The following is a 20,836-nucleotide window of genomic DNA, read 5'->3' as shown; positions in this document are numbered from 1 at the left end:
CGCGTCATAATCACCATACAAATAAGCCTCTGGAATAAGTCTAGACCGGAAATGTAGCAAGTTGACAAGGAAGACACAGCATCTAGGCAGTATGTCCCGAACCGCCGTAGGCTCGTGAGGAGCCAGAACTTCGATGCACGACAGGGGATGACGAAATTGTGGCCCGCAATCGAAAAGAATCACATGTATAGTTGACGCGTCCTGATGTGTATTGTTCGATCTCCGCTTGACTCATGAGACACTGACACGTCCTGAAGTACTCATAATTATTTCCCGACTTTGTTTACAGTCCAAGTTCACTGACTCCGTAAATCAATTTGTGGGACAAATTTGTCCTTTTTTAATTCCATCTTTGGACTATTGCATGGCATCGTCAGGATTTCCTTTCATAAACCGCTCAATGTTCAATCGGAGCTTAACCAAATATCAAACATGTGCACCTACCGTTTGGCATACTGACTTTCATGCTTGCTACCAAAGAGATCCATGGTTTAATGATAGTCATGTATCCCTGTTCTGATCCCTACTCGTACAAAATCTGAGGTACTACTATAAACGTGCTAATTCCCCTCCAGCTATACCTCCATGTCAGACGTGTCTTGATTGCTCACGGGAAAGCAGTCTTGTTCTGCGAGTCCCAAGTGGCAGGTTAATGAGCTGGCTTTTTTACATTGTGTTGACTCGTTTCATCACGATTCTATAATGTTGTGCATTTTAGGACCCAGAGCGCATATAGTAAAGACTGCGACTAGCCAACCTACCTGAGCTTTATCAGACTTGTCAGGGTCTAGTGCTCCTGTCTTGTTTGATGTTTTATCATAGGTTTCTTCGGTGGTAGTAGAGGCACTCTGCACAGTATGATTACATCAGTGGATGCAGCCTTTGTAGAATGCTCGTGAGCTTACCCCGGTTTCGGCAGCCACGTCTAGATCCTTGGGATTAGAAGACATTGTGAATGTTTAATGTAGTTGACAAGCGTAAGGTCTAGCCGTCGAGTTGTAATTCAGGTTCTAGGTTGGAATAAATTTATGGCTTTGGAGTCCCATTTTGTACTTTTTCAAGCAAAAGCGCCAGATGACATGCATTATGACGTATGAAATATGGACTTGCATATTGGGGGAATACACTATCTACTATTGCGTTGTAATACAATGGCTATGCTCTATAGACTCCACTATTCAGTAAGCCTAGAAGTATATGTGCATTACCAGGTGAAGGATAGCAGTATTGAGGACTTGATAACTTCTCTAGGATTCATTGACGCTCGAGTCAAGAACGCTGCAGCTCAAAAAGGCCATCAGTTGCTTGTTTCTGGCAAAAATTCGAAACAAAACGGAGTCAAATGGTAGATTTCCATATAGTTCTAGTGAGATGGGATAATACATTGCGAGATATGGTATTGTTATGCAGAGTAACGGTATTAAATGAATCAATCGTATGTGATAAGGGTATTGAACATATCTGTGAACTTTCCCGTAAGTTTGTCAGAGTCCATTTCTTCTGCACGCGTACGGACTTACATACGAAGCCTCATCACATGAGTGCAGCTGTCTCCTTGAAAAAGGCAGTCGCTGTAGTCCCAGAGGCCGCATTGGCTGAACGTGACATGGAGCTGCCCGAACTGATATCAGGCGAGGGGGAGCTACCTGGCCCATCCCAGGAACTAGAAGTGACAACAGAGGTCTCAGTCCCCGCGATTGTATCTGGAGGAATACGAGGGTTCTTTGACCTGCGTTTCTGGAATGCCACAGACACTCAGCTCGACTTCGGCCTAAAGGATGTAACGGACATACTGACCGCCGTAGGTATTTGTATGGGCTTTGACATAGTGTGCGCGTCGAAAGTACGACGTTTGAGCGTTGTCAGAATGATCGGAACTTGGCTTACATTGGTACTTTAATACACCCCCGGAGTGCCGTCCCGAGCGAGGTTGGGATGAGGTGACGCAAATGGCCCCGTCATCAGCAGTTGTGCCAGAATACAGTAGTAGCACCGAGAACAAGAAGGCGTTATCACCGTCGAGTGGTGTTCAGCTAATGCCAGTGGAGATTTGGGAGAGTTGACGTAATGGATGACTTTTGTCTTGAGAAAGTAATATTGAAAATGGATTATTGCGAAAATAGCCTTCCATGCAATATATCACCCTTCACATTTCTATGCGGAGTGATAAGGCTTGTAAGTTCTTATCGGAATCGCCAGTCATGACGTGTAGCTGAACAGCGCATGAGATAGATGTCAATCACGGACAAGTCTTGCTTCCTTCGAGGTCCAGGAGATAAAACGTACTGGAAGAGAGCCATGAAGGTAAGATTATATTCGTAATTACCGGTGCAGGCTGGACAGATAATCAATGTATTACGACAGGCACCCTACCTACTATGCTCGTCCAGCCCAGTGAACGTTCTGCTATATGAGTGCAGACATGTGATCGATACTTTTACAATGAAACACACGGCTCTCTTCACCAAGCATCTAAAGAAAACTATCAACGGCGAATACCACGGGCTGCAGGTTGCCCACGACCACGGCGTGCTGTAAAAGACAAAGGCGTCAGCATATTGTATCATGATAGAATGACGAAACTGACCATTTGCCCGCATGATGGTCGCACGACCACGAGCCGTACCGATACCCCTACCCCTCATTGCATTTGGTCCTACACGTTTGAACCTGGCAAATGTATGTACGTCAATAAAAGCTTAGCATTTGATCTTACTGGGAGGACTCACATCGGTGCGTTCTGAAGCATATCAGGCACGATGAAAAAGCGAACCATGCTTCCTCTAATGTAAACTTGGTCCAACTGCGAGACACGACCATCTCTCCCGGTCACGGTGATGTCTTTTAACGAGATATTGAGGGAGTCCTCGGCTGCGAGACGCGTGTCAGCACTTTTGTACAGAAGGTCAAGGGCGTACTTTTGAACATACCTTCAGCAAGTTTTCCCCTATACAGCTGCCCAGTCTTAAGCTCAACTGTTATTACATGCCCGAGGGACTCGTGAAGAAGTTTTACAGGTACACCTAGACTGCTGGACATTGTCGATTGAGAACTGGATTTAGAGTTGAGATTGAAGCAGAGCGCGCCTGGCGCACATGCAGCCTTGTGATGAGAAACTCCGCCGCTTACGTGATGTCTACCATATTCGTCCGATATGAATATCAAAGGCACAGACAGGGCTTCGCACTGCACTAAGTATAATTAGTTGGTTCTTTCGGATATGAAGGATTTATTTATCTACGACAAAAATGTAGTGGCATTTGTTGCGAAATTGAGTATCATTTACGAGGTGTAAATAAGCGAACCTGAGTTGAGAGCCTTTGAGTGACCAAAAATAGCAACGCTGTATTTGACGGGGTATCACTGAATTAACCACGAACTCCGGAGGAAAAGGAAGCATCAGCTGTACGTCCGTTCTATTGGTCTCCTTTCTTTTTTTCACCACCATCAACTTCCCCACTTCTTGTTACCTCTGAATCCGTGAAAGAGCACCTCCAAGTCAATTCTAACATGCCTCCTCGTAGAAAGCTACCAGCTAGAAGAGCGAGCTTGAGGGCTCAGAGGTATCCTCCGTCGCCGCCGGAGCCTGCTATTGAAACTATGGAGGTAGAAGGAAGTGGCGAAGGTACGATCTAATCTACCCTCGCTCTCAAACCCGTTAGGAGGCTCACATACTGTACAGACATGGATGTTTCAGATGAGGAAGTCCAACTTGACGGCGATGGTGCTTCGTCCGAGGCTGGCGGCGCGCCCGATGACGACGCAAGTGGTAGCGAAGGTGATCAGGAGGATGAGATTGACGTAGAAGATAACGACCAGGATGGATTAGGTGAGGACGACGACGAGGACCAAGAGGACGAAGTGGGTTCCTTGCTTATATCGAAGCTTCCTTTTGTGTTCTGACAACCTGAAAGCTTTCTTCGTCGCCGTCCCCAACGCCTCCACCAAAGCCGACGAAAGCAAAGTCCTCACCCGGCAAGCCACGTTTGAAAATCAAATTGAAATTCTCTGGCGTGGCGCCTTCAAATACTACACCGACACCGAGCGATGAGATGCCGTTGCGGCCTGGACGGAAAGGCCATCCCAAACGTAAATCCGTCTAGGCCTTACGCAGTTTTGTTACTTATGTTTTATATGCGCTTGGTAGATGTTGATGTCGAGTCCGAAGACGATGATGATAGTTCATCAGAGTCGCAATATACAGGACCCACCCGGTTGACTCAAAGACAAGCGGCGCTTGCTGGGATGGTGGAATCAGCAGAGCATATGGTACTGGGTATGTTACCGAAATTAAAATTCCCTAAACACTTTTATGCTTATATTCGGCTTCAGAGGAAACTGTCTCAAAGAAGAAAAAGCACCTCAACGAGACGGAACTTGCACTTAAGAGGGAAGAAACCGCAAGGAAGCGGAAGAATCTGTCGGCGAAGAAGCTTGAAGATGAAAAGGTATTTTGAGCCTCCAGTGATATAGAGTGCCCACGGCTTACCCTTTATTCTAGATAGAGACTATTAATCGACTGCTCAGAAAGCAAACTCGACCCAGGGGTAAACGAGGTGCTATCGCTGAAGCCGACGAAGAGGGTGAACAAGAAGAGGATGCATCAGTGTCTGCAACACCACCAATTGTACCAACGCTTTTCCGTTGGGTCTCGTCAACCAAACCGGATTCACCAGCGTTGTCCTTTTCCGTACCACCATCGCTCATGCCGGAATCGAGTTTGGCTCAAACCACACAAAGCACACAACCGACGAAACCACCTCAGCCTAAACCGACACCACTGTGCGATGTCAGGGGATGTAAGCTTCCTAGGAAGTACAAGCTAGTCAAGGACCCAAGTAAGGGCGGATGTGGGATGGAACATTTGAAAGCGCTCCAAGCCAAGCTCGTTGGAGCATCCTAGTTTATTCTTGCCTTGCATTTTCCACGTTCCGCATGTGTTTGCTTTTATCCTGTCTTGTTATGTTACTTTTTATTTGCATTGCGTTTATCAAACTCTGTCTACTCTACTGTCTACCGCTTATGGAAATGATACGTGTTGTAAATTAGCGTCGATCATTCGTGCACGTCTTGACAGACGTGTCGCGACACGGTCTACTTACTCATTCTGCACGAGTCTCTCTAAAATGTCGGGTACTGTGACGGCTTCCAGTCGCGACCCGTTCGAACTGACTAGACTAGCGGAAGAACTAGCTGCTCGTGAAGCAACCTCGCGTCCCGAGAGACTTTCGACATCGGTGGACCTCCCAGAATTGCTACCATTATCCCATGACAATGAAAACCTCACTGCACCAGACTTCAATGTCGAAGATTTCTTACTGTCGCGCTCAAATATGTCGCTGCCAGACCTTCGAGCTGAGCTGCGCGAATATTTGGCAAAGCTCAAGGAGGAACTTGTCAAACTCATCAATGATGATTATGAGGCTTTCATTAGTCTCAGCACGGATTTACAGGGAGAAGGTGATAGATTAGAACGGATAAAATGGCCTCTTGGTGATCTACATTCTCGGATTCAGGTGCGTTTATTGTCTTTTGGGTGCTTCAGGAAGCTGATAGTCGATAGGATTCGAGAAGTCAGTTACAAGGAGTGCAGGATAGCGTGCAAGCTAAACTTGACCGAAGAGCAACCTTGCGCGAAGAGAAGGTATGATTTGTCTATTCATTAGTGAACTCGTCTTACCCTTCTAACTCTGATCTGTAGGCAATGTTGCAGCTGCTGCTGAAAATATCAGACTCGATTACACGATTAGAATCATTACTCCTCATCTCGTCGCCGCAGGAAGGCAATCCACCAGGACAAAGTTCGTACCTGGAACGATGCTTGTCCGGGGATGACATTACCGACGACAAGTACGTGGCTGAGCTGTATTAATAATATTTTCTTACGGAGTCTGTCAAGGTCGACGAAAGGAAAACGTGCAAAGCATCTTCTCCGAATTGCGACTGAGTACAACCAGCTTCTCTATCACACGAATAAAGCGTCCAAAAAGAACTGCTCGTTCGTAGCGGAGAGTCAATGGGTTTGTGAGCTACGCATATTGCACATTATTCAATGTCACTGAAGCGCTCTGCAGAGGATAGAGCGGATAAAGTCAACCCTCTCCTCCGACCTAGAGCATCATTTTGCAATTACCTTGCTCTCATTGACTTCGAACGACAAAACTTCCGCAGTGGCGAAAGCTCGACAACCGGAGACGGAACATGCCAAACTCTTGTCGGACTTGGTTGATTGTCTTCGGGCATACGACATGCTCGGTCTCTGGCGAGACGCAGAAGATATCATACGACGCGAAGTTGTTCGAGGCTTCGTGAAGAAGGTATTTCATTATTATTATTATTTTGTTATGCTTTATATATAACTTGCTAATTCGTGTTATCATTTAGACTATATTTCCTGGTTGTCTATCGGGTCCTCTTTCTCCGGTGATGCCCCACACTCCTCTCGTGCAACAGCCACCTGGCGCCTCCTTGTTCTCTCGACCACCGCCTACGCCTTATACTCCTTACACTGCCTTACCATCGAAGCAGAATCCGTTCTTCGCGAACGTAACGGATTTAGACTCAAGCATATATCTGCTAGACGACAGTGACAGTCCCCTCGCAGGAGTTTATAATCAAGTCTTGCGTTTTATTGCCAGGGACATGAAACCCATTATGGAGGCTGCGGAACAGGTTGCGTCGAAGAGCCGTCAAAAGTCCTCCGTTTTGTCAGTAGACATAACGAACGCGGAAGGCTCGACGGAGTATGGCTTTGATATCTTGTCGAACGTAATCTGGGCTGAGGTCTCTCGAGCGATTATGGACGATTTGGGCTCGTCGGTATTTGCTGCGGGAAAGCCGGACGAATTCCGCAAGGTTAGCCGTATGCATTCGGTTGTATTTTCGGAGCTGATTGTTGGCATGCCTAGAACTACGAAACGACTCAGGCTTTCATTCGTTCCATCGAATATCTGGCGCCCTCCATACACTCAGTCAAAGCACTCAGAGTGCACCATAGCTTCGGGACTTTCGAGCGACGATGGCAGCTCCCCGTCTACTTCCAGTTACGTTGGAAGGATATTGTCAGCCGAGTTGAAGAAGCACTGGAGTCCAAATCGCTGTCACCAACCACCAGTAACACAAAGTCGGGTGGAGCTGAAACTGCGCTTGTACTCAGCCAATCAAGAGCCATCTTGAATGCGCTTTCTCAGTGTTGGAGTCCAGAGATCTATATGCTTGATCTTGCGCCGAGGTTCTGGAGACTCACACTGCAGGTACTCGATTTTTATTTTATATCATGTCTTCGATTCTGAACACCTGTATATAGCTGATAAAGAGATATCGTACTTGGATAGAGTCTAACCTGCCATCTCTAGAAAACTTGGACAAGATGAAATCACCCCTAACAGACAAGGTGTCATGGCCCCAAGTCTTCCGTGGAAAAATGACCAACTGACAAGTTTTCATAGGTTGCTAGCTCTGGGCTACCAGGTTCCCGCTCATCCACTCCTACTCTACCTCAAGACAATTCTTCTGTCGATCGCACAGCCGAGGACGACAAATGCTTGCTGCAATGTGCAGTACTACTTCGCGACTTGAAGGGAATGGAGCAGGTGGTTCAGCGACTTTGGCGAGAACAAACCAGCTCGATGCTCCCTCATAGCTCTATGGATACCAACGAAGAAGAGACTGGCGAGCCAGAAAGTAAATACCCTCTTGTTGAACATATTACTATATCGTTGACTAAATTTTTTCACTATCCTAGACGCATTGAAGTCCGCGCTATCATTTGTAACCGAAATAGTCCCATCGCTGTCATCTCAAGTGGAACTCATCCTCACCAATCGATGCTGCGATGCCTTGGCACCCGTCAAGTCTCTTCCAGGCCAATTTCGCGCAACTTCCCAGAAACATATGCCGACGAAGCCAAGCTCGTTCGTGCCATTGATCTTACGACCAGTCAAGTTATTCTTTGGGATAGACACAGGAGAGGGCCCTGCAAAGGCGTTACGAAACGATTTCTGTGCGCCGATAAGCACGAATGTTGTTGAGCCCGTTTCAAATAAGTACGTCGAGATCATGTCTCGATCGGATAGACCATTAATTTTAATTGGCTTAGGTATCTTCAACACCTATCCGCAATGCGCAAAACCGAGGAGTCGTTACGACGACTTCGGATGGGTAAAAGAACTGGATTCTCCTTGTTTGGTGGTGGCTCTAGTTCCACTACCGACGATGATGCACGAGACGAGGAGCGGGTTCGTGCACAGCTCATACTTGATGTCAAAGCATTTGCGAAAGACGCAGAAGCACTGGGTGTGAACCTTGATAATTGCTCGTCTTTCAGGGCTTTGGAGCGCTCCGTACATGCGAACGAGGGAGAACCAGAGGTTTCCTGATAGCCCAGATATTTACCCACAACAGTCTGTCAGTTAGATAGTTGTTTCATCAGTGAATGTAGATATGAATATTACGATTACATATAACTTGGTTAATGCATAAGAATTGTCTACATGATACCGATTGATACCGATAATTTAAATCCCAAAAGTCAGTGGATAAGTAGCAAAACATATGCAATATATATTACGCATGGTTTGAATTTGATGGATAACATGTTGCATGGTATACTCCGGTCCGGGACACGATAACTGAATTCTTTTGTGGGGGAGAGGATGGGTCGGATCGAACTGGCGTGCCAGGATGGACTGCTTTCCTACACGTCAAGCATTTCGACGAGGCCGCTGGCCATCCCTTTGAGCGTTCCTTGGTCAAGTCTTCGTATGTATCAAAGAAATCGGTATCGATGATTCGCTTGCTCATAGCCAGCAGATCGCCCTCTGAACGGTACGACTCGAGCATGCTTGTGATTATGTTTCGGAACTCTGCGTACTTCGCACCAGACTGGCTATGCGAGTGTGCTGTGGAGTCTACTAGTCTCTTGAAGAGCCGAGGGAACGAGACGGCTTTCGTAGAACTGACAGCTACGAGGCTGGTGAATGAATATTGCACGAGCCCACGGAGTGAGGATATTACTCGTTCTTCTGCGGGTGTACATGATGACACGCCGTCGCCATATGAGATGCTAGATGAAATTGCTTGCACGGCGTCGATTTGACTGCTGAGCAACTTGAACCACAGGTCCTCCAATGGGACGTCAGCTTCTGCTGTCTGTTCCGAGTGCTCTCGGCATATGTCGATACCCATCCGACACAAGGCTTCAAATTTAGCCAGCTGTTCTTCCAATTCTGGCGTTACGGTGGCAGAGCCCTCCTCACGGAGGAGTGCTTCGCCCAGGTCGGCTGTTTGGTTTCGACTGAACTCCTCAAGTCTGGACAATGACTCTACAGCGCTTTCCTCGTTGATTAGCCAGACAACTGCTTCATACATCCTTTCTTCCTCGCATATACGCACGATCTCATCGGTATCTAGTGAGTTCGTAGGCAGATATTCAAGGCCCACGATGACATTCGATGGTTCCAACTGGCAGAGGAGTCTCAGGTATAGCTTTTGGAGACTAGCACTGACCGACGTGGATGGACCATTCTCCCGTGTGAAACCAAGAGACTCGTCCCCATTCAGCGGCGGTCCCAAAAGACATCGTAGGTATGCGTATCGCTTGTGATCATCTGTAACTTGGAAATCGTCGATTACTTTGGAATGCATTCCGGGTGCATATTTGTCAATGAGTAGCGCCGTATGTGGGATGCTCATTTGAAGAAGCAAAGGGATCGAATACTGCAGGCTAGAGATAACATCTTCCGGAAGCTGATTTCTACCGGCGCGGAGTGCGTGCGACAACGTTTGTTCCACGTTTGGGAAGACTTCCTCGGATGACAGCTCCGGGTCATGGACATAGGTCCGCAGTAAGGCAGCCCATTGCCCTTCTTGCCGATACCACGTCCGTAGGATGCGAAAGAACCCAGCGTTTTCGAACAAGTGCAAGATTTTCTCGCTATCGTGAGGCGTGTATGCAGAGAGAAGAAACTCAGCAGCTAGCTGACGGTCTTCTCGAGTGCTCTGGTCCGCGTCGGAAGCCAGACCAATTAACAAGTTTTGCAATGCACTCGGGGCGATATGGATGAATTGTGGATATTTGGGTACGTTTCGCGCAACAAAGATATTGACAAACGTGACGTCGGCTGGAGAAAGGGATGGGCCAGATGTCACTACGATGTCAAGAAGAATCTTGATTATGATCTGTCTGCTCGTCCCATTTGTCTCATCATTGAGGTAACTTTGTTCGAAAGCGATATCCACTACGTGAAGAAATGCCTCCGCATCAAAGCGAAGGAGAAGCCGAGCATATGGATAGGTTGGTTCGATACCGCCTTCTTCGTCTGCTGTAAGTACTAGCTTGCCACCACCTCCAGCTGGCCACACGAATGATCGACCGTGGAATAAGAACGAGTAAACGTCGTTCTGTGCCTTCAATGCGTCCTCCGGAGATAATGGCGTCTCGCTTGGATACCTTAATCCTGATAGGATGTTCGATAGATAAGGATAAATTCTGTATGCGTTTAGCACGAGATTCTCCTCATTAATACCATCATAAGAGGCCGGGTGGTTGAAATCGGAAACTCCCAACATCCGGTCCCGCCTGGTTTGCTGCACCTTCCGGACCATACCAAGGAGCTCGACAATAGGAGTGATGTAATCCTGAAGTGCAGAGTTGTAGATATAAATGAGAGCATCATAAAGGTGGTATTTCTGGCACAGTGTAAGGACCTGATTGATGTCTAGACAATCGGGATCTATATGCCATATGAGCCGTTCTGCAGCCTCGTAGTCACCACATTCATCATGCATTGCCACAAGACGCTGGGTAATTCGGGGTGGAATGAAATGAATAGACCCATCGAGAATGAAAGGCTCGAGTTGGTGCAAATAGATCTGCGAGATACCCGAATCATCATAGTACTGGAAGAGGTCTTCGAACAGGAAGTCAAACTCGTCCAGTGCTATGCACGCTCGAGCACAGGTTGACACAAGGTCTTCAAATAATGAAGTTCGATCGACTCCTCGGTTGTCAGCGGTAACATGCGTTGAGTCCGTCAATCGATCCTCAGAGAACGCATAACGTGCGGACGCAACCATTAAATCGCTCATCTTCTCGCCGACCATGGCATGCATTGCATCGACGTCTTCGGGAAGTCCATTCTTATTACCCTTCGCCTGGCCAAGGTAATAATCCCTTGCTAAGTTTATGGCACTCAGGAAATCGCCTTCTTGCACATAGGCTAATATACGGTCCGCCCATGATAATAGTGTGCCAACCTTCACTTCTTTATACTCCTAATTTAAGAACTTGCGTTAGAAAATGAATGAATACTTCACGATTTTTACTGACAAGAAGGAATATTTTGCCCTTATAGACTCGCACGCTATGATGAATGTCCCGTACAGAATCCTGATAAGCCATGGCGCCATTTGCAGTATAACTTAGAGTTGGAGAAACCAGGTTCAAGGCTTCGTACGCGACATTCTCCACAACCTTGGACGCGCGAATATCGAATACCTCAAGGGTCGCATCCGTGAACAGGATGATTTGCTAAAGAAACCGTCATTAGCAACTGATAGAATCTGGACTTCCGAAGCCGCTTACATTCAGGTTCAACCATTGAATAGCAAGAATATCAGACCGAAGGTTTAAGAGGCCATGATCTTCAAAGTTGACTTTGCCCGTGTCAACTTTCTCGATTTTGCCTGTCTTTTCGTTTCGTACAGTCTGCAAGATACGGGATTCCGAAACCCGAAGTATGTACAACGTACTACCCCAAGAATACGCAAGCAAGGGTAATGATGCATTTTGTAGGGCGCTTTGTCTTTTATCCCGCTTCTTAGTTGCTTTTACCACATTCTCCGAAGTAGAAATGCTTGGGAACCATGCAAGGCAACCTCGCCACCTTGACCTTCCGTTATTCCCATCTTCGCCTTCTCGATGCCGTCGATGCCAAGTTTTCGGAGTTGGCTTCAAGCCCACAATTACGAGTTTGATGGGAGTCAACATTGCGACAAGTTGATACGAATCGGTAGGATGCTCAACCGTACCCAAAGGCAGTGGTCCCATAGATAAAATGGCATTTGCCTTACGATGGACTTGTTGAGCAAGTCGAGGGGTAGCCGAGCCATTTGGTGAAGGGATCGCTGATCCATTCTGGGGGTCTACACGTTTTATAGGCTGCTGAGAAGCAATAGGCTCCTCTTCAGGATATTTTCCTAATAGGCGTAGGCAATCGTTCGCGTCCATAAACAGAACCCTTCCTAGGCTGTGGTAGAATGACAGTCCCTGGTCATCTGCAGAGACAACCGCTGTATGCCGTCCAGATATGAAACCAAGCGAAACGATACGAGAACCAAGCAGATGGCCTTCCTGTCGACCGGACCGGACCGCAGCCAGTTTAGTCGGAACGACAGTTCGTGCAGCAACGAGTGGCTGCTTAATGTCGAAAAGCTGTATGTGGCCTTGACCATGTCCAACAGCCACGAAGGTATGGTCATGCGAAAGTGCCAATGCCGTGACAGGTCCATAGGATCTAGCTAACAAAATAAGTTAGAAGAGAGCTGAAAAGAATATAGGAGAAAAAGGCTTACCCGAGTTATCGTCACCGCATATACACTTCAGCTCTTGTTTAAAGTCAAACACAAACACACGTCCAGAATCCGTGCCAATGCAGATCAAGCCGTTTGCTGCTAATACTGTCGGCGAGCCTAAGACGGGAGAACCGAGGATAGCATTAGCCTTGTCTGGAGCCTTGTGATAGACATGTTCTCCAATAATGCGTAATGTTGTCCACTTGAAGGCCTCCTGCTCTTTCCCGACATCTGATACAGTGTCTGCTATTCGCAAGTTGGATGTTGATGAAGTTCGAGAAATGGATGAAAAATGTGAAGGAGATGGGCTTAAAAGATCTCGCCCAAGAATATTTGCAGTACCAAGACTGGATGAGGAGACAACACGCTGCCGTGGCGTGGCCGGTAGACTTGACCGGAGTCTTGAGATACTGGGATGAATGAAAGGGCGCGAATCGTTGATGAGAACGCTTGCATAAGGCAGACTCATCCTAATGGGTGGCAGACGAGATTGTTGGGAAGACGAGGCTGAAGCTGACCCTTCAGATGGTGATGTTTCTGTCTGACGGAGTTTGAGTGTGAGGAAAATGATGCATAGAATAATTACAACATGTGGACTTACGACGTAGACGTGTTCACCGGCCTCATGGGACTCGTCCGTCTGACGGATGGAAACTTGTGTATTTTCACCGCTATCAATTGCTCCATCTACACTGTCCAACTCATCGTCGTCCAATACATCCTTCAGTTGCTCCCGATATCCGCCTGAAGATACTTCGGCGTCCTTGCCAGTGTATAAGAATTCCTCCTCCTCTCCCTCGTCATCTTCACCTTGAGCCTCCTGGCTCCCAGCATCATATCTCCAGCTATTACTGTGGTCGGATCCGTCTTCGCTCAATATCTCATCCATGCGCGTGGAATAGTCACCCCGACCACTCCCGTCAGAACCGTCATCGTCAGAAGGAGAATCACGCGTCAGATTCCTAATTGTCGCGTAGTCATCGTCATCGGAATCTTCACTTTGCGTATGACCATTTGAGGAATTCGGAAAGGCGTGCGACGTTGTTGCGTGCGACGAGGACATTGCGCAGTAGACGGTTAGGTTGGTGGAATCCACATGCATGAGGTCTATAACCTTCAATATAAATGGATGCCACGTGATCAAAAAGTAAACGCGTCTCGCGTTCTCTTCGTCACCGTCAATCATCTATCGGGTAAACTTACTACACTGACGCCGTCCGTAGTGTAGTAAACAGTCTGCAAGCGTAGATTCTCGTATGGCTACCACTGCTCTTAGGATACCAGCTAGCCGTACAGGGACTCCGAACATACCATCTCCTCATCCCAAACCCACCGTCTCACTGGAAGAATGGGAAGCCAAGGCGCCTCTTTCGGATACCGAGCTCAGAAGTGTCACTGCTATACAGGATGCTCTCAGAGAGAAGGCTCTGCCTTTGAAGGTTGGATACTATCTTAAGAATAGTCCAAGTTATTGTGGAACTTAATATTCTGCAGGAGCCCGATACCGAAGAAATACTAACTCAAAGTTCGCCCGCGACCCCAAATTATCGAAGCGATATTGTGAACTCTGCTCAACGTTCAGGGACACCTAGGCCGGAAGCCAGATTACCTATCCGAGATACTCAGACCTTACGCCCCAATCGCCCTGTGCAAACTACTCAAGAGTTTTATGACTGGTTCTCTCTGATCGAACGCTCGGTCGCGCATGCCCAAGAAGCTCATTACAGAGACCACCTGTCGGCTGTGAAGAAGCATTTGGACACTTGTGAAGACTTGGCCGACAGTGTGGACTCAGTGCATCAAGATGTAGATCAAATGCTTGATGGTTGGCAGAGCGTTGAATCGGGAGGTAGGAGTCTGAAGGATGCATGTGAAGAACTTCTGGACGAACGCGTATGTTTCCTTCTGGTGACATGTCAATTATTCATGATAATCTTTGTCTGCTGTAGGACAGGTTGATCAAATTGACAGAAGATGTCGGGGCACGCTTAGAATATTTCCAAGAATTGGAACGTGCCACTCGGTTGCTCAATCATCCAGGAGAATCCCTTGTCCTCCAGTCCGACTTTTTGGAAATGGTCGAACGCGTCGACATCTGCATTGACTTTCTCCGTAACCACGTAAGTGAACAATCTTTATTATTGTGAAGCACACAACTCATTCTATTAATAGCGACACTATCGCGAAGCAGAGATCTATCTCCTTCGTTTCCACCAGTGCATGACACGGGCCATGACATTAATCAAGATGTATTTTGTTGGCTCACTGAAGGCTTTAACGTCCGATATCATGAAACGCCATTCATCCAACGAGATTTCCTCAACTGCGCAAATGCATCTCCTTTACACACGTTTTCAGTCGGTCGCTATGCAAGTGGCTCCGCTAATCGGCGAACTAGAGCGAAGAACGCGATCACATCCAGAAGACTTGTCTGCTCTTTTGGCAGAATGTCATTCAGCATACTTTTATGCACGCAAATCCCTTTTGTCTGGTAGATTAACAGAGGAGATCAAGGGCCTAGATCCAAGTAGATCTGACTTGGTTGAGCTGGTGAGTGTTCCCGTATTATTCCGAGTTGATTTGAACTCAGGTAGCAAAGACAAGAGCAGGCTGTACCTATCTCAAACAACTTTGTATAGACGAGTTCGCGCTGTATAAATGTTTCTTCAATTCAGGGAGGGACTTGCTCTAGTGAGACTTCATTCTTCGTTTTGAGCAGCACGAGTGGCTAATGCGATATCAGCACATATTTAGAGAGCCTGTGTGATTACTTATACGATGATCTCAGGCCGCGTATTCTTCACGAACCGCGACTTTCGATCTTATGTAGTGTGTGCAAAGTCTTGCAAGCACTGATGGTTCTAGACGTGCCAGAGGACGAAACATCTTCAGACGAAGAGGATGGCTATGGTCGACATACGGAATCGCAACAGGGAACTGAGCAAGGGCTTGGAAGGCTGCACATCAGCCAGATGCTTCGAAGCGTGTTGCAAGATGCTCAAACTCGTCTACTGTTCAAGGCTCAGACCGTTGTTCAAGCAGAGGTGCGATACTATGTTCCAAAGCCGGAGGAATTGGACTATCCGAAGAGACTACAAGGTATGTAGTCGTACGCTCAGACGCGTGGAAGTTTGCTAAATGCTACTGAATATTTTCAGAAGCGCTTCGGCGTCTGCGTACAACTCACAACAAGGAGCGAGAAACCACCAATCGATTTTCTGAAATGCATTCATTTGGAAATCGTGACACGTGGTATGCTGCCTTACAGACGACAGTTACGGTACTTGACCAGCTTCACGAGTTTGTGCAGGTACGTAGATGTGACTAAGTCAAACAGTGATTAAATGTAAACTCCGCATTTCTACCCAGCCTACAATCTTCGACGACATCGCGCAAGAGGCAATCGAGCTCTGTCGGATAAATCTCCTTACTGCAGCGAATATGATTGCCGCACGATCATCTCCACCCGAAGAACTTGACGCACAACTTTTCCTTATTCGACATTTACTTGTGCTGAAGGAAATGATCAGCGTGCTAGACCTTACTGATCGAGACGCAGATGGATCATTTGAGTTCCGGCATGTCGCAGGTACATGGCAACGTTCTTATATACTGTCCCCACTAGGTGCTGAAGTTCATTTATAGAAACATTAAGAGATATGCTACGAACTACAAGCTTCATTCCGTACGCTTTTGGAACATCGGCGATTAAGTCGCGAGACGATACTCCTACAACTGGAAGCAAAGTGCGTCATTCGAACATGTTTTATATATGTCCCTAATATATGCTACTATACAGGGCATCGACGGAGACCTCAAACGCGCGTGCGAAGTCATCATCCAGCTCTGCGCCCGAAGCGCCACGGAACCAATTCAAGATTTCATGCTTTCACTAGACGCATTTTCGGCGGCGGTGGCTGCATCGCCACCTACGAAGAACAACGCCACGCAAAATAACAAAACAGAAGACAAACGCGAGAAGGCTCTTGTCACGCGAAGTGCCGCAATTGACGTCGAAGCAACATTCCGTGCTTCACTTGAGAAGGAGGTTCCACAAATAGTTGAAAAACTCACGTTGTATCTCGCCGAAGGTGAAAAGGGTACGGATAATATTGGAAGTCCAGACGTGAGCAAAATTAAAAGCAGTCCACGAACTGCTGCTGGTACAGGCACAGTCTCTGTGCTACTCGCACATGTACAGGAACGCGTCGTCGATGCGTACATCGCATTCCGTCGAGCAGCTGAGATTTTGCCTGCTGAGGATAATGCTAATGCTGGGGACGATACTGCCGGTAGCGGGACGGAGAATCGAAATTTCGCAAGTCCCGAGGATATTCGGACGTTATTCAAAGCCTTGTGTTAAAATTTTTATGATCTTCCAATTCCAATTTTGTTTAATCTAATCGCCGCAGACGTCATCCGGCTTAGCAAAGCATCATGATGGATTGAGTCATTCAATGATTCATTCATTGCTGTACGTGTTGACATAGATAAGAAAGGACATGAATGGTACGACAAAAGTGTGATTTGAAGAAGTGAACAGCAACAAGACGCTATAATACAACTGAACAGCATAAATCTGAATTCAAGCTAGAAAGCGACCTCCCGATATTCCAAGCAGCGGCGGCGGCTGGTTGACAAGCCAAGTGATCTACACCCACTGGCCCTTGTCCCATGCAGGGTCCTGAAGGAATGCGCATAGGACTTTGCTACCAGTCTGCCCATCAATAGCGTAAGTTAGATTCAGACTCGAAGTAAAAGAACTGGTGACAGACCTGAAGCAGAGGGTGACCAGCAACGATGGTGAGGAAGCGCTCGAGCCCCTCGCGACGAGCCTCAATAACTTCGTCAGAGAACCGATTCGTGAAGACCTTGCCGGGAAGTGGAGGGATGTTAACACGCGTAGATTCGCGCTCGAGGATATCACGGAACGCCTCAAAGTCGCTATAGCGCCTCCGCACGACCGAGTGCCGCAACTTGAATGCCGGGATGTTCGTCTTTAATTAGTTATGGGCGCGTCAGATATACACAAACAAAATTAGAAGGTTAGAAGTAAGAGCGGACCTTGCATATTATTTCGTAGTCGGTGTACATCTTACGACCGAAGCCTACAGGGTTGATAAATGGGCTATGAGGGAAGTAGCAGGAGTGTCAAAGTGATGACACATACCATGTGTTTGGGGATTTGTCACCTCTATTTCGAGAAAGCTCTCCGGGACAGAGTACATCTCCTCGATCTATAAAGCATCACCGTTCGACTGATGAGCTGCAGGTCGGCGCGGGGGCGGCGTTGTGATGCTTACTGTCTGCTCGCGGAACCCGAGGTTGGTGCCATCAAGCGTAGTAGAGCCGCTAAGGCTGGCGCTACGCGCGAACGGAGAGACTGTGGACATTGTGTGTACGCGACTCTGTGGTGCTCAAGATGGGTAGTTCTACTACTGGACAGGAATAGAGAGTAGTAGGGGTAGGAGGACAAGAGGGGTACGGGACGATTGTGCCATTGGGAGTCACGTGCGGTACATTTCGTCTACAGGTATAGGCCAGGCCATTCATTCCAACCCGCCCTCGCTGTTCTCCCTCCCTCCCTCCCTCCCTATCCCTCATCTCGCGCCCCAGATGGCCCCGTCCTCGCCAAAGGAGAAGCGTCGCACAACCCGACGCTCAGCTCACTCTTCCTCAAAGTCCTCGGGCTCCGGCTCTTCCTCCCCCGATTCTGCCCCGCTGCCCCCTCCCCCTTCACTCTCAGAGGCTGTCCGTTCTGCCGCATCCTCTTCCTCGACCTCCGCAGCTCGCGCAAAGCGTGCCAAGGACGACGCAGATGACTTTCACGTCATCGCATCGACTTCTCATCGCAGAACCACCTCCATCGCGTCTACTACCAACGGTGCCCTCAGCGCGCCCGCACCCACTGCTTCCAAGCGAGCAAAGCGGAAGGGCAAGGAACCCGTAGCTCCTGTCGACGAACCAGCAGACGCAGCTCCACCAGACGCGATAGATGAAAAGCCCGTCGACAGTACAACGGACGGAGAGAAAGGCGATGAGGATGGAGGAATCACCCGTTGCGTCTGCGAAAGTCTGGGTTCGTGATGACTTGTCCAACTTACACGGGACGCTGACCCCCACTCCACTTTCTCTTCTTCACACATCCAGATGACGACGCGGATGCTCCAGATTTCATGATTCAATGCGATAAATGCCTGACATGGCAGCATGGCCCATGCATGGGCTTCTCCCAAGAGAGCGAAATTCCCGAGGGCGTTTATTATTGCGAGCAGTGTAAACCAGAGGATCATGTCGAGCTTCTCAGGTGTGTCCTCACTTGACTCCCTCCCTCCTTCCACCATCTAATATGCGCACAACCAGGAAACTAGCTAAAAGGCAACGACATAGCTCTGAGAAGTCGGCGCAGGTCTCGCAACGCTCTCGGACGTCTCGCTCGCACTCCCCGACACAATTCTTAAAACAAACAAAGCGCCGAAACACAATGAACAGTCGTGATGCCGCATACGAAGAAAGTATACAAGAAATTCTCGAACAAAGCGCGGCGGAAGCCGCGCCCCGTGCTGACACTCCAGCCAAAGATAGAGCCGAAAGCGTGGCGAAGACGGAGGAGGTCTACGAGGAGATAATTGAAATAGGACCGGGAGGGCGAAAGAAACGGAAAAGACTGGATGACGACATGTACGTATACGCCTCCTTTTAATTTCATCCGTGCGTGCGACACTCCTCTCACATTGCACCTTGCAGGATGCCAACTAAACGCAAGCGCTCTGCGTCTTTAATATCGGAGGATGTTGGATCTGCAATTACTGCACTCGACAAGGCAGACTCAGCCGCGCCGATCACCACTCCTCTTTTGCCACCACCTGCGCCTACTAAGTCACGTGCTAGACGAGGTGGCCGGAAAAACGCCGCTGCTCAGGAACCCTCTGTGAATGGCGAAGGCGAAGATGGTTTGTAGTCTATTCCAGTGTGAATCTACATGTGCTTACTAACTAATCGATTAGCGGGGACTTCCACAGCAAAGAAGCATCCCAATCAATATACATACCGTGGAAAAAATGCGAACGGCGTGTCTCGTCGTGCGCCGCAATCAGCAACAAGCCAAGGTCAACAGACTATAAGCACACATGAGCATGGAACTCGCAGAAATGCTAGTAATGCGGCCAACGGCGGGAGCGGCTCTGGTGGAAGTTCAAGAAACAACCACAACGCATATTACAATAATGTCCAATTGCCTATGTTCGCAAGCTGGGGTCTCCCAGATTACCTTGCCCACCTCCAGTCGATACTCCCTTCCGAGATTCCGCCAGCGTTACAGATTCGCGGTGCGACGAGCTTTCTTAAGGAAGAAACTAGCGAAACGACCACCAGTGGCACGGTGGAGAACGCCAATTCGCAATCAAACGCGCGTGGATCTATGGGACCGCCGCCTAATGAACCTACCGATTTGCAGGCTGCCCAGATGGCAAGCGCGTTGGCGAGTGCTACAGAATCTGTCACTGAGCGTGGCGTTAAAGTAAAATGGCCTGCAAAGCGGATGAGCGTTGCTGATATGAATAAGCGAGTGCGAGCTCTTGTGGAATGGGTGGGGCGCGAACAGGCACTTGCGCTTGATAGAGAACGGAGAAAAGCAGCACTTGATAATGCTTTACAAGTACATTTAGAGAAAGTTCGTTTGGACTCGACTATAACGACTACTGCTGAGGCGGCGGAAAGTGCAAAAGCAAACGGCGACGACGTCCCTGAGGAGCCATCCGCGATGTCTGTTGACGACACAGCGCCTACCACTAATGAGCCTGAGAGGGATAAAATTACTACAGCAGCACTACCACCACTAGAATCGGATCGCTTAGAAACGCCAAGACTATCATTCGCCGCATGTCTCAACTCCTCTTCCACGACACGTCCGTCGACGTCCAAAATGATGGAGGAGCTCATGGAAGAATTGATCAGTTTCCAGGAGCGATTTGGTCCGAGTGCAAAGGGCCAGGCAAGGGATCGACGTGTTGTTGCATTGGCATAGCATATATGCGTGTGCTTTGTCGTTTTACTTGTCCCCGCCACCCACATCACTAGTTTCAACGGAGTTTTGTATCCATTTTCCTTTATCATGGTTGCGCACATCCCCTTATCCCATTTCGTCCTCAGCTTCCAGTTTTCTGTCTCTTTCCATTGCTGTCCTATCAGGCTATTTTTTGTGCGTTTTCTCTACTATCGACCATGATGACTTTTTTATTTGTATGTGATGTACCCGAGGTTA

The 20,836-nt window shown here is 48.1% G+C and overlaps 8 protein-coding genes across 8 annotated transcripts; 5 read left to right on the top strand and 3 right to left on the bottom strand.

Annotated features, from left to right (window-relative positions):
- Positions 1–1,151: 1,151 nt before the first annotated feature.
- On the top strand, positions 1,152–2,063 carry FOMMEDRAFT_28562 (uncharacterized protein; the record flags this gene model as incomplete). The annotated part of the gene is made up of 5 exons (XM_007266583.1): positions 1,152–1,181; positions 1,212–1,345; positions 1,448–1,475; positions 1,529–1,801; positions 1,914–2,063. 5 exons carry the CDS (start codon positions 1,152–1,154, stop codon positions 2,061–2,063), a joined length of 615 nt encoding a protein of 204 aa, XP_007266645.1.
- Positions 2,064–2,328: 265 nt separating this feature from the next.
- Positions 2,329–3,039, bottom strand: FOMMEDRAFT_107963 (Sm-like ribonucleo protein; the record flags this gene model as incomplete). The annotated part of the gene is made up of 4 exons (XM_007266582.1): positions 2,329–2,532; positions 2,588–2,670; positions 2,730–2,871; positions 2,931–3,039. 4 exons carry the CDS (start codon positions 3,037–3,039, stop codon positions 2,486–2,488), a joined length of 381 nt encoding a protein of 126 aa, XP_007266644.1. The 3' UTR covers positions 2,329–2,485.
- Positions 3,040–3,456: 417 nt separating this feature from the next.
- Positions 3,457–4,920, top strand: FOMMEDRAFT_20129 (uncharacterized protein). The gene is made up of 6 exons (XM_007266581.1): positions 3,457–3,625; positions 3,683–3,861; positions 3,915–4,089; positions 4,148–4,276; positions 4,333–4,448; positions 4,502–4,920. The coding sequence occupies exons 1-6, from the start codon at positions 3,511–3,513 to the stop codon at positions 4,901–4,903; spliced, it is 1,116 nt and encodes a 371-aa protein (XP_007266643.1). The 5' UTR covers positions 3,457–3,510; the 3' UTR covers positions 4,904–4,920.
- A 206-nt stretch (positions 4,921–5,126) lies between these two features.
- Positions 5,127–8,378, top strand: FOMMEDRAFT_140733 (COG complex component; the record flags this gene model as incomplete). Its single annotated transcript, XM_007266580.1, has 11 exons — positions 5,127–5,516; positions 5,564–5,644; positions 5,702–5,850; positions 5,900–6,020; positions 6,075–6,317; positions 6,385–6,855; positions 6,909–7,253; positions 7,307–7,393; positions 7,449–7,683; positions 7,745–8,045; positions 8,099–8,378. The coding sequence occupies 11 exons, from the start codon at positions 5,127–5,129 to the stop codon at positions 8,376–8,378; spliced, it is 2,703 nt and encodes a 900-aa protein (XP_007266642.1).
- Positions 8,379–8,565: 187 nt separating this feature from the next.
- FOMMEDRAFT_85939 (lateendosome to vacuole transport-family protein) lies at positions 8,566–13,042 on the bottom strand (the record flags this gene model as incomplete). The annotated part of the gene is made up of 4 exons (XM_007266579.1): positions 8,566–11,274; positions 11,330–11,530; positions 11,585–12,519; positions 12,574–13,042. 4 exons carry the CDS (start codon positions 13,040–13,042, stop codon positions 8,566–8,568), a joined length of 4,314 nt encoding a protein of 1,437 aa, XP_007266641.1.
- A 787-nt stretch (positions 13,043–13,829) lies between these two features.
- On the top strand, positions 13,830–16,936 carry FOMMEDRAFT_107953 (Sec34-domain-containing protein; the record flags this gene model as incomplete). Its single annotated transcript, XM_007266578.1, has 11 exons — positions 13,830–14,012; positions 14,068–14,466; positions 14,523–14,693; positions 14,746–15,123; positions 15,173–15,264; positions 15,317–15,672; positions 15,732–15,883; positions 15,943–16,162; positions 16,219–16,319; positions 16,373–16,673; positions 16,743–16,936. 11 exons carry the CDS (start codon positions 13,830–13,832, stop codon positions 16,934–16,936), a joined length of 2,547 nt encoding a protein of 848 aa, XP_007266640.1.
- Positions 16,937–17,224: 288 nt separating this feature from the next.
- On the bottom strand, positions 17,225–17,801 carry FOMMEDRAFT_85303 (Phox-like protein; the record flags this gene model as incomplete). Its single annotated transcript, XM_007266577.1, has 4 exons — positions 17,225–17,290; positions 17,349–17,570; positions 17,638–17,681; positions 17,744–17,801. The coding sequence occupies 4 exons, from the start codon at positions 17,799–17,801 to the stop codon at positions 17,225–17,227; spliced, it is 390 nt and encodes a 129-aa protein (XP_007266639.1).
- A 500-nt stretch (positions 17,802–18,301) lies between these two features.
- On the top strand, positions 18,302–20,830 carry FOMMEDRAFT_140728 (uncharacterized protein). The gene is made up of 5 exons (XM_007266576.1): positions 18,302–18,652; positions 18,724–18,880; positions 18,937–19,254; positions 19,321–19,526; positions 19,581–20,830. The coding sequence occupies exons 2-5, from the start codon at positions 18,750–18,752 to the stop codon at positions 20,597–20,599; spliced, it is 1,674 nt and encodes a 557-aa protein (XP_007266638.1). The 5' UTR covers positions 18,302–18,652; positions 18,724–18,749; the 3' UTR covers positions 20,600–20,830.
- The last annotated feature ends 6 nt before the right edge of the window (positions 20,831–20,836 follow it).

Source organism: Fomitiporia mediterranea (genome assembly GCF_000271605.1).
Source record: "Fomitiporia mediterranea MF3/22 unplaced genomic scaffold FOMMEscaffold_6, whole genome shotgun sequence".
NCBI lineage: Eukaryota > Fungi > Basidiomycota > Agaricomycetes > Hymenochaetales > Hymenochaetaceae > Fomitiporia > Fomitiporia mediterranea.
This window is presented reverse-complemented; position numbering and strand designations above follow the sequence as displayed.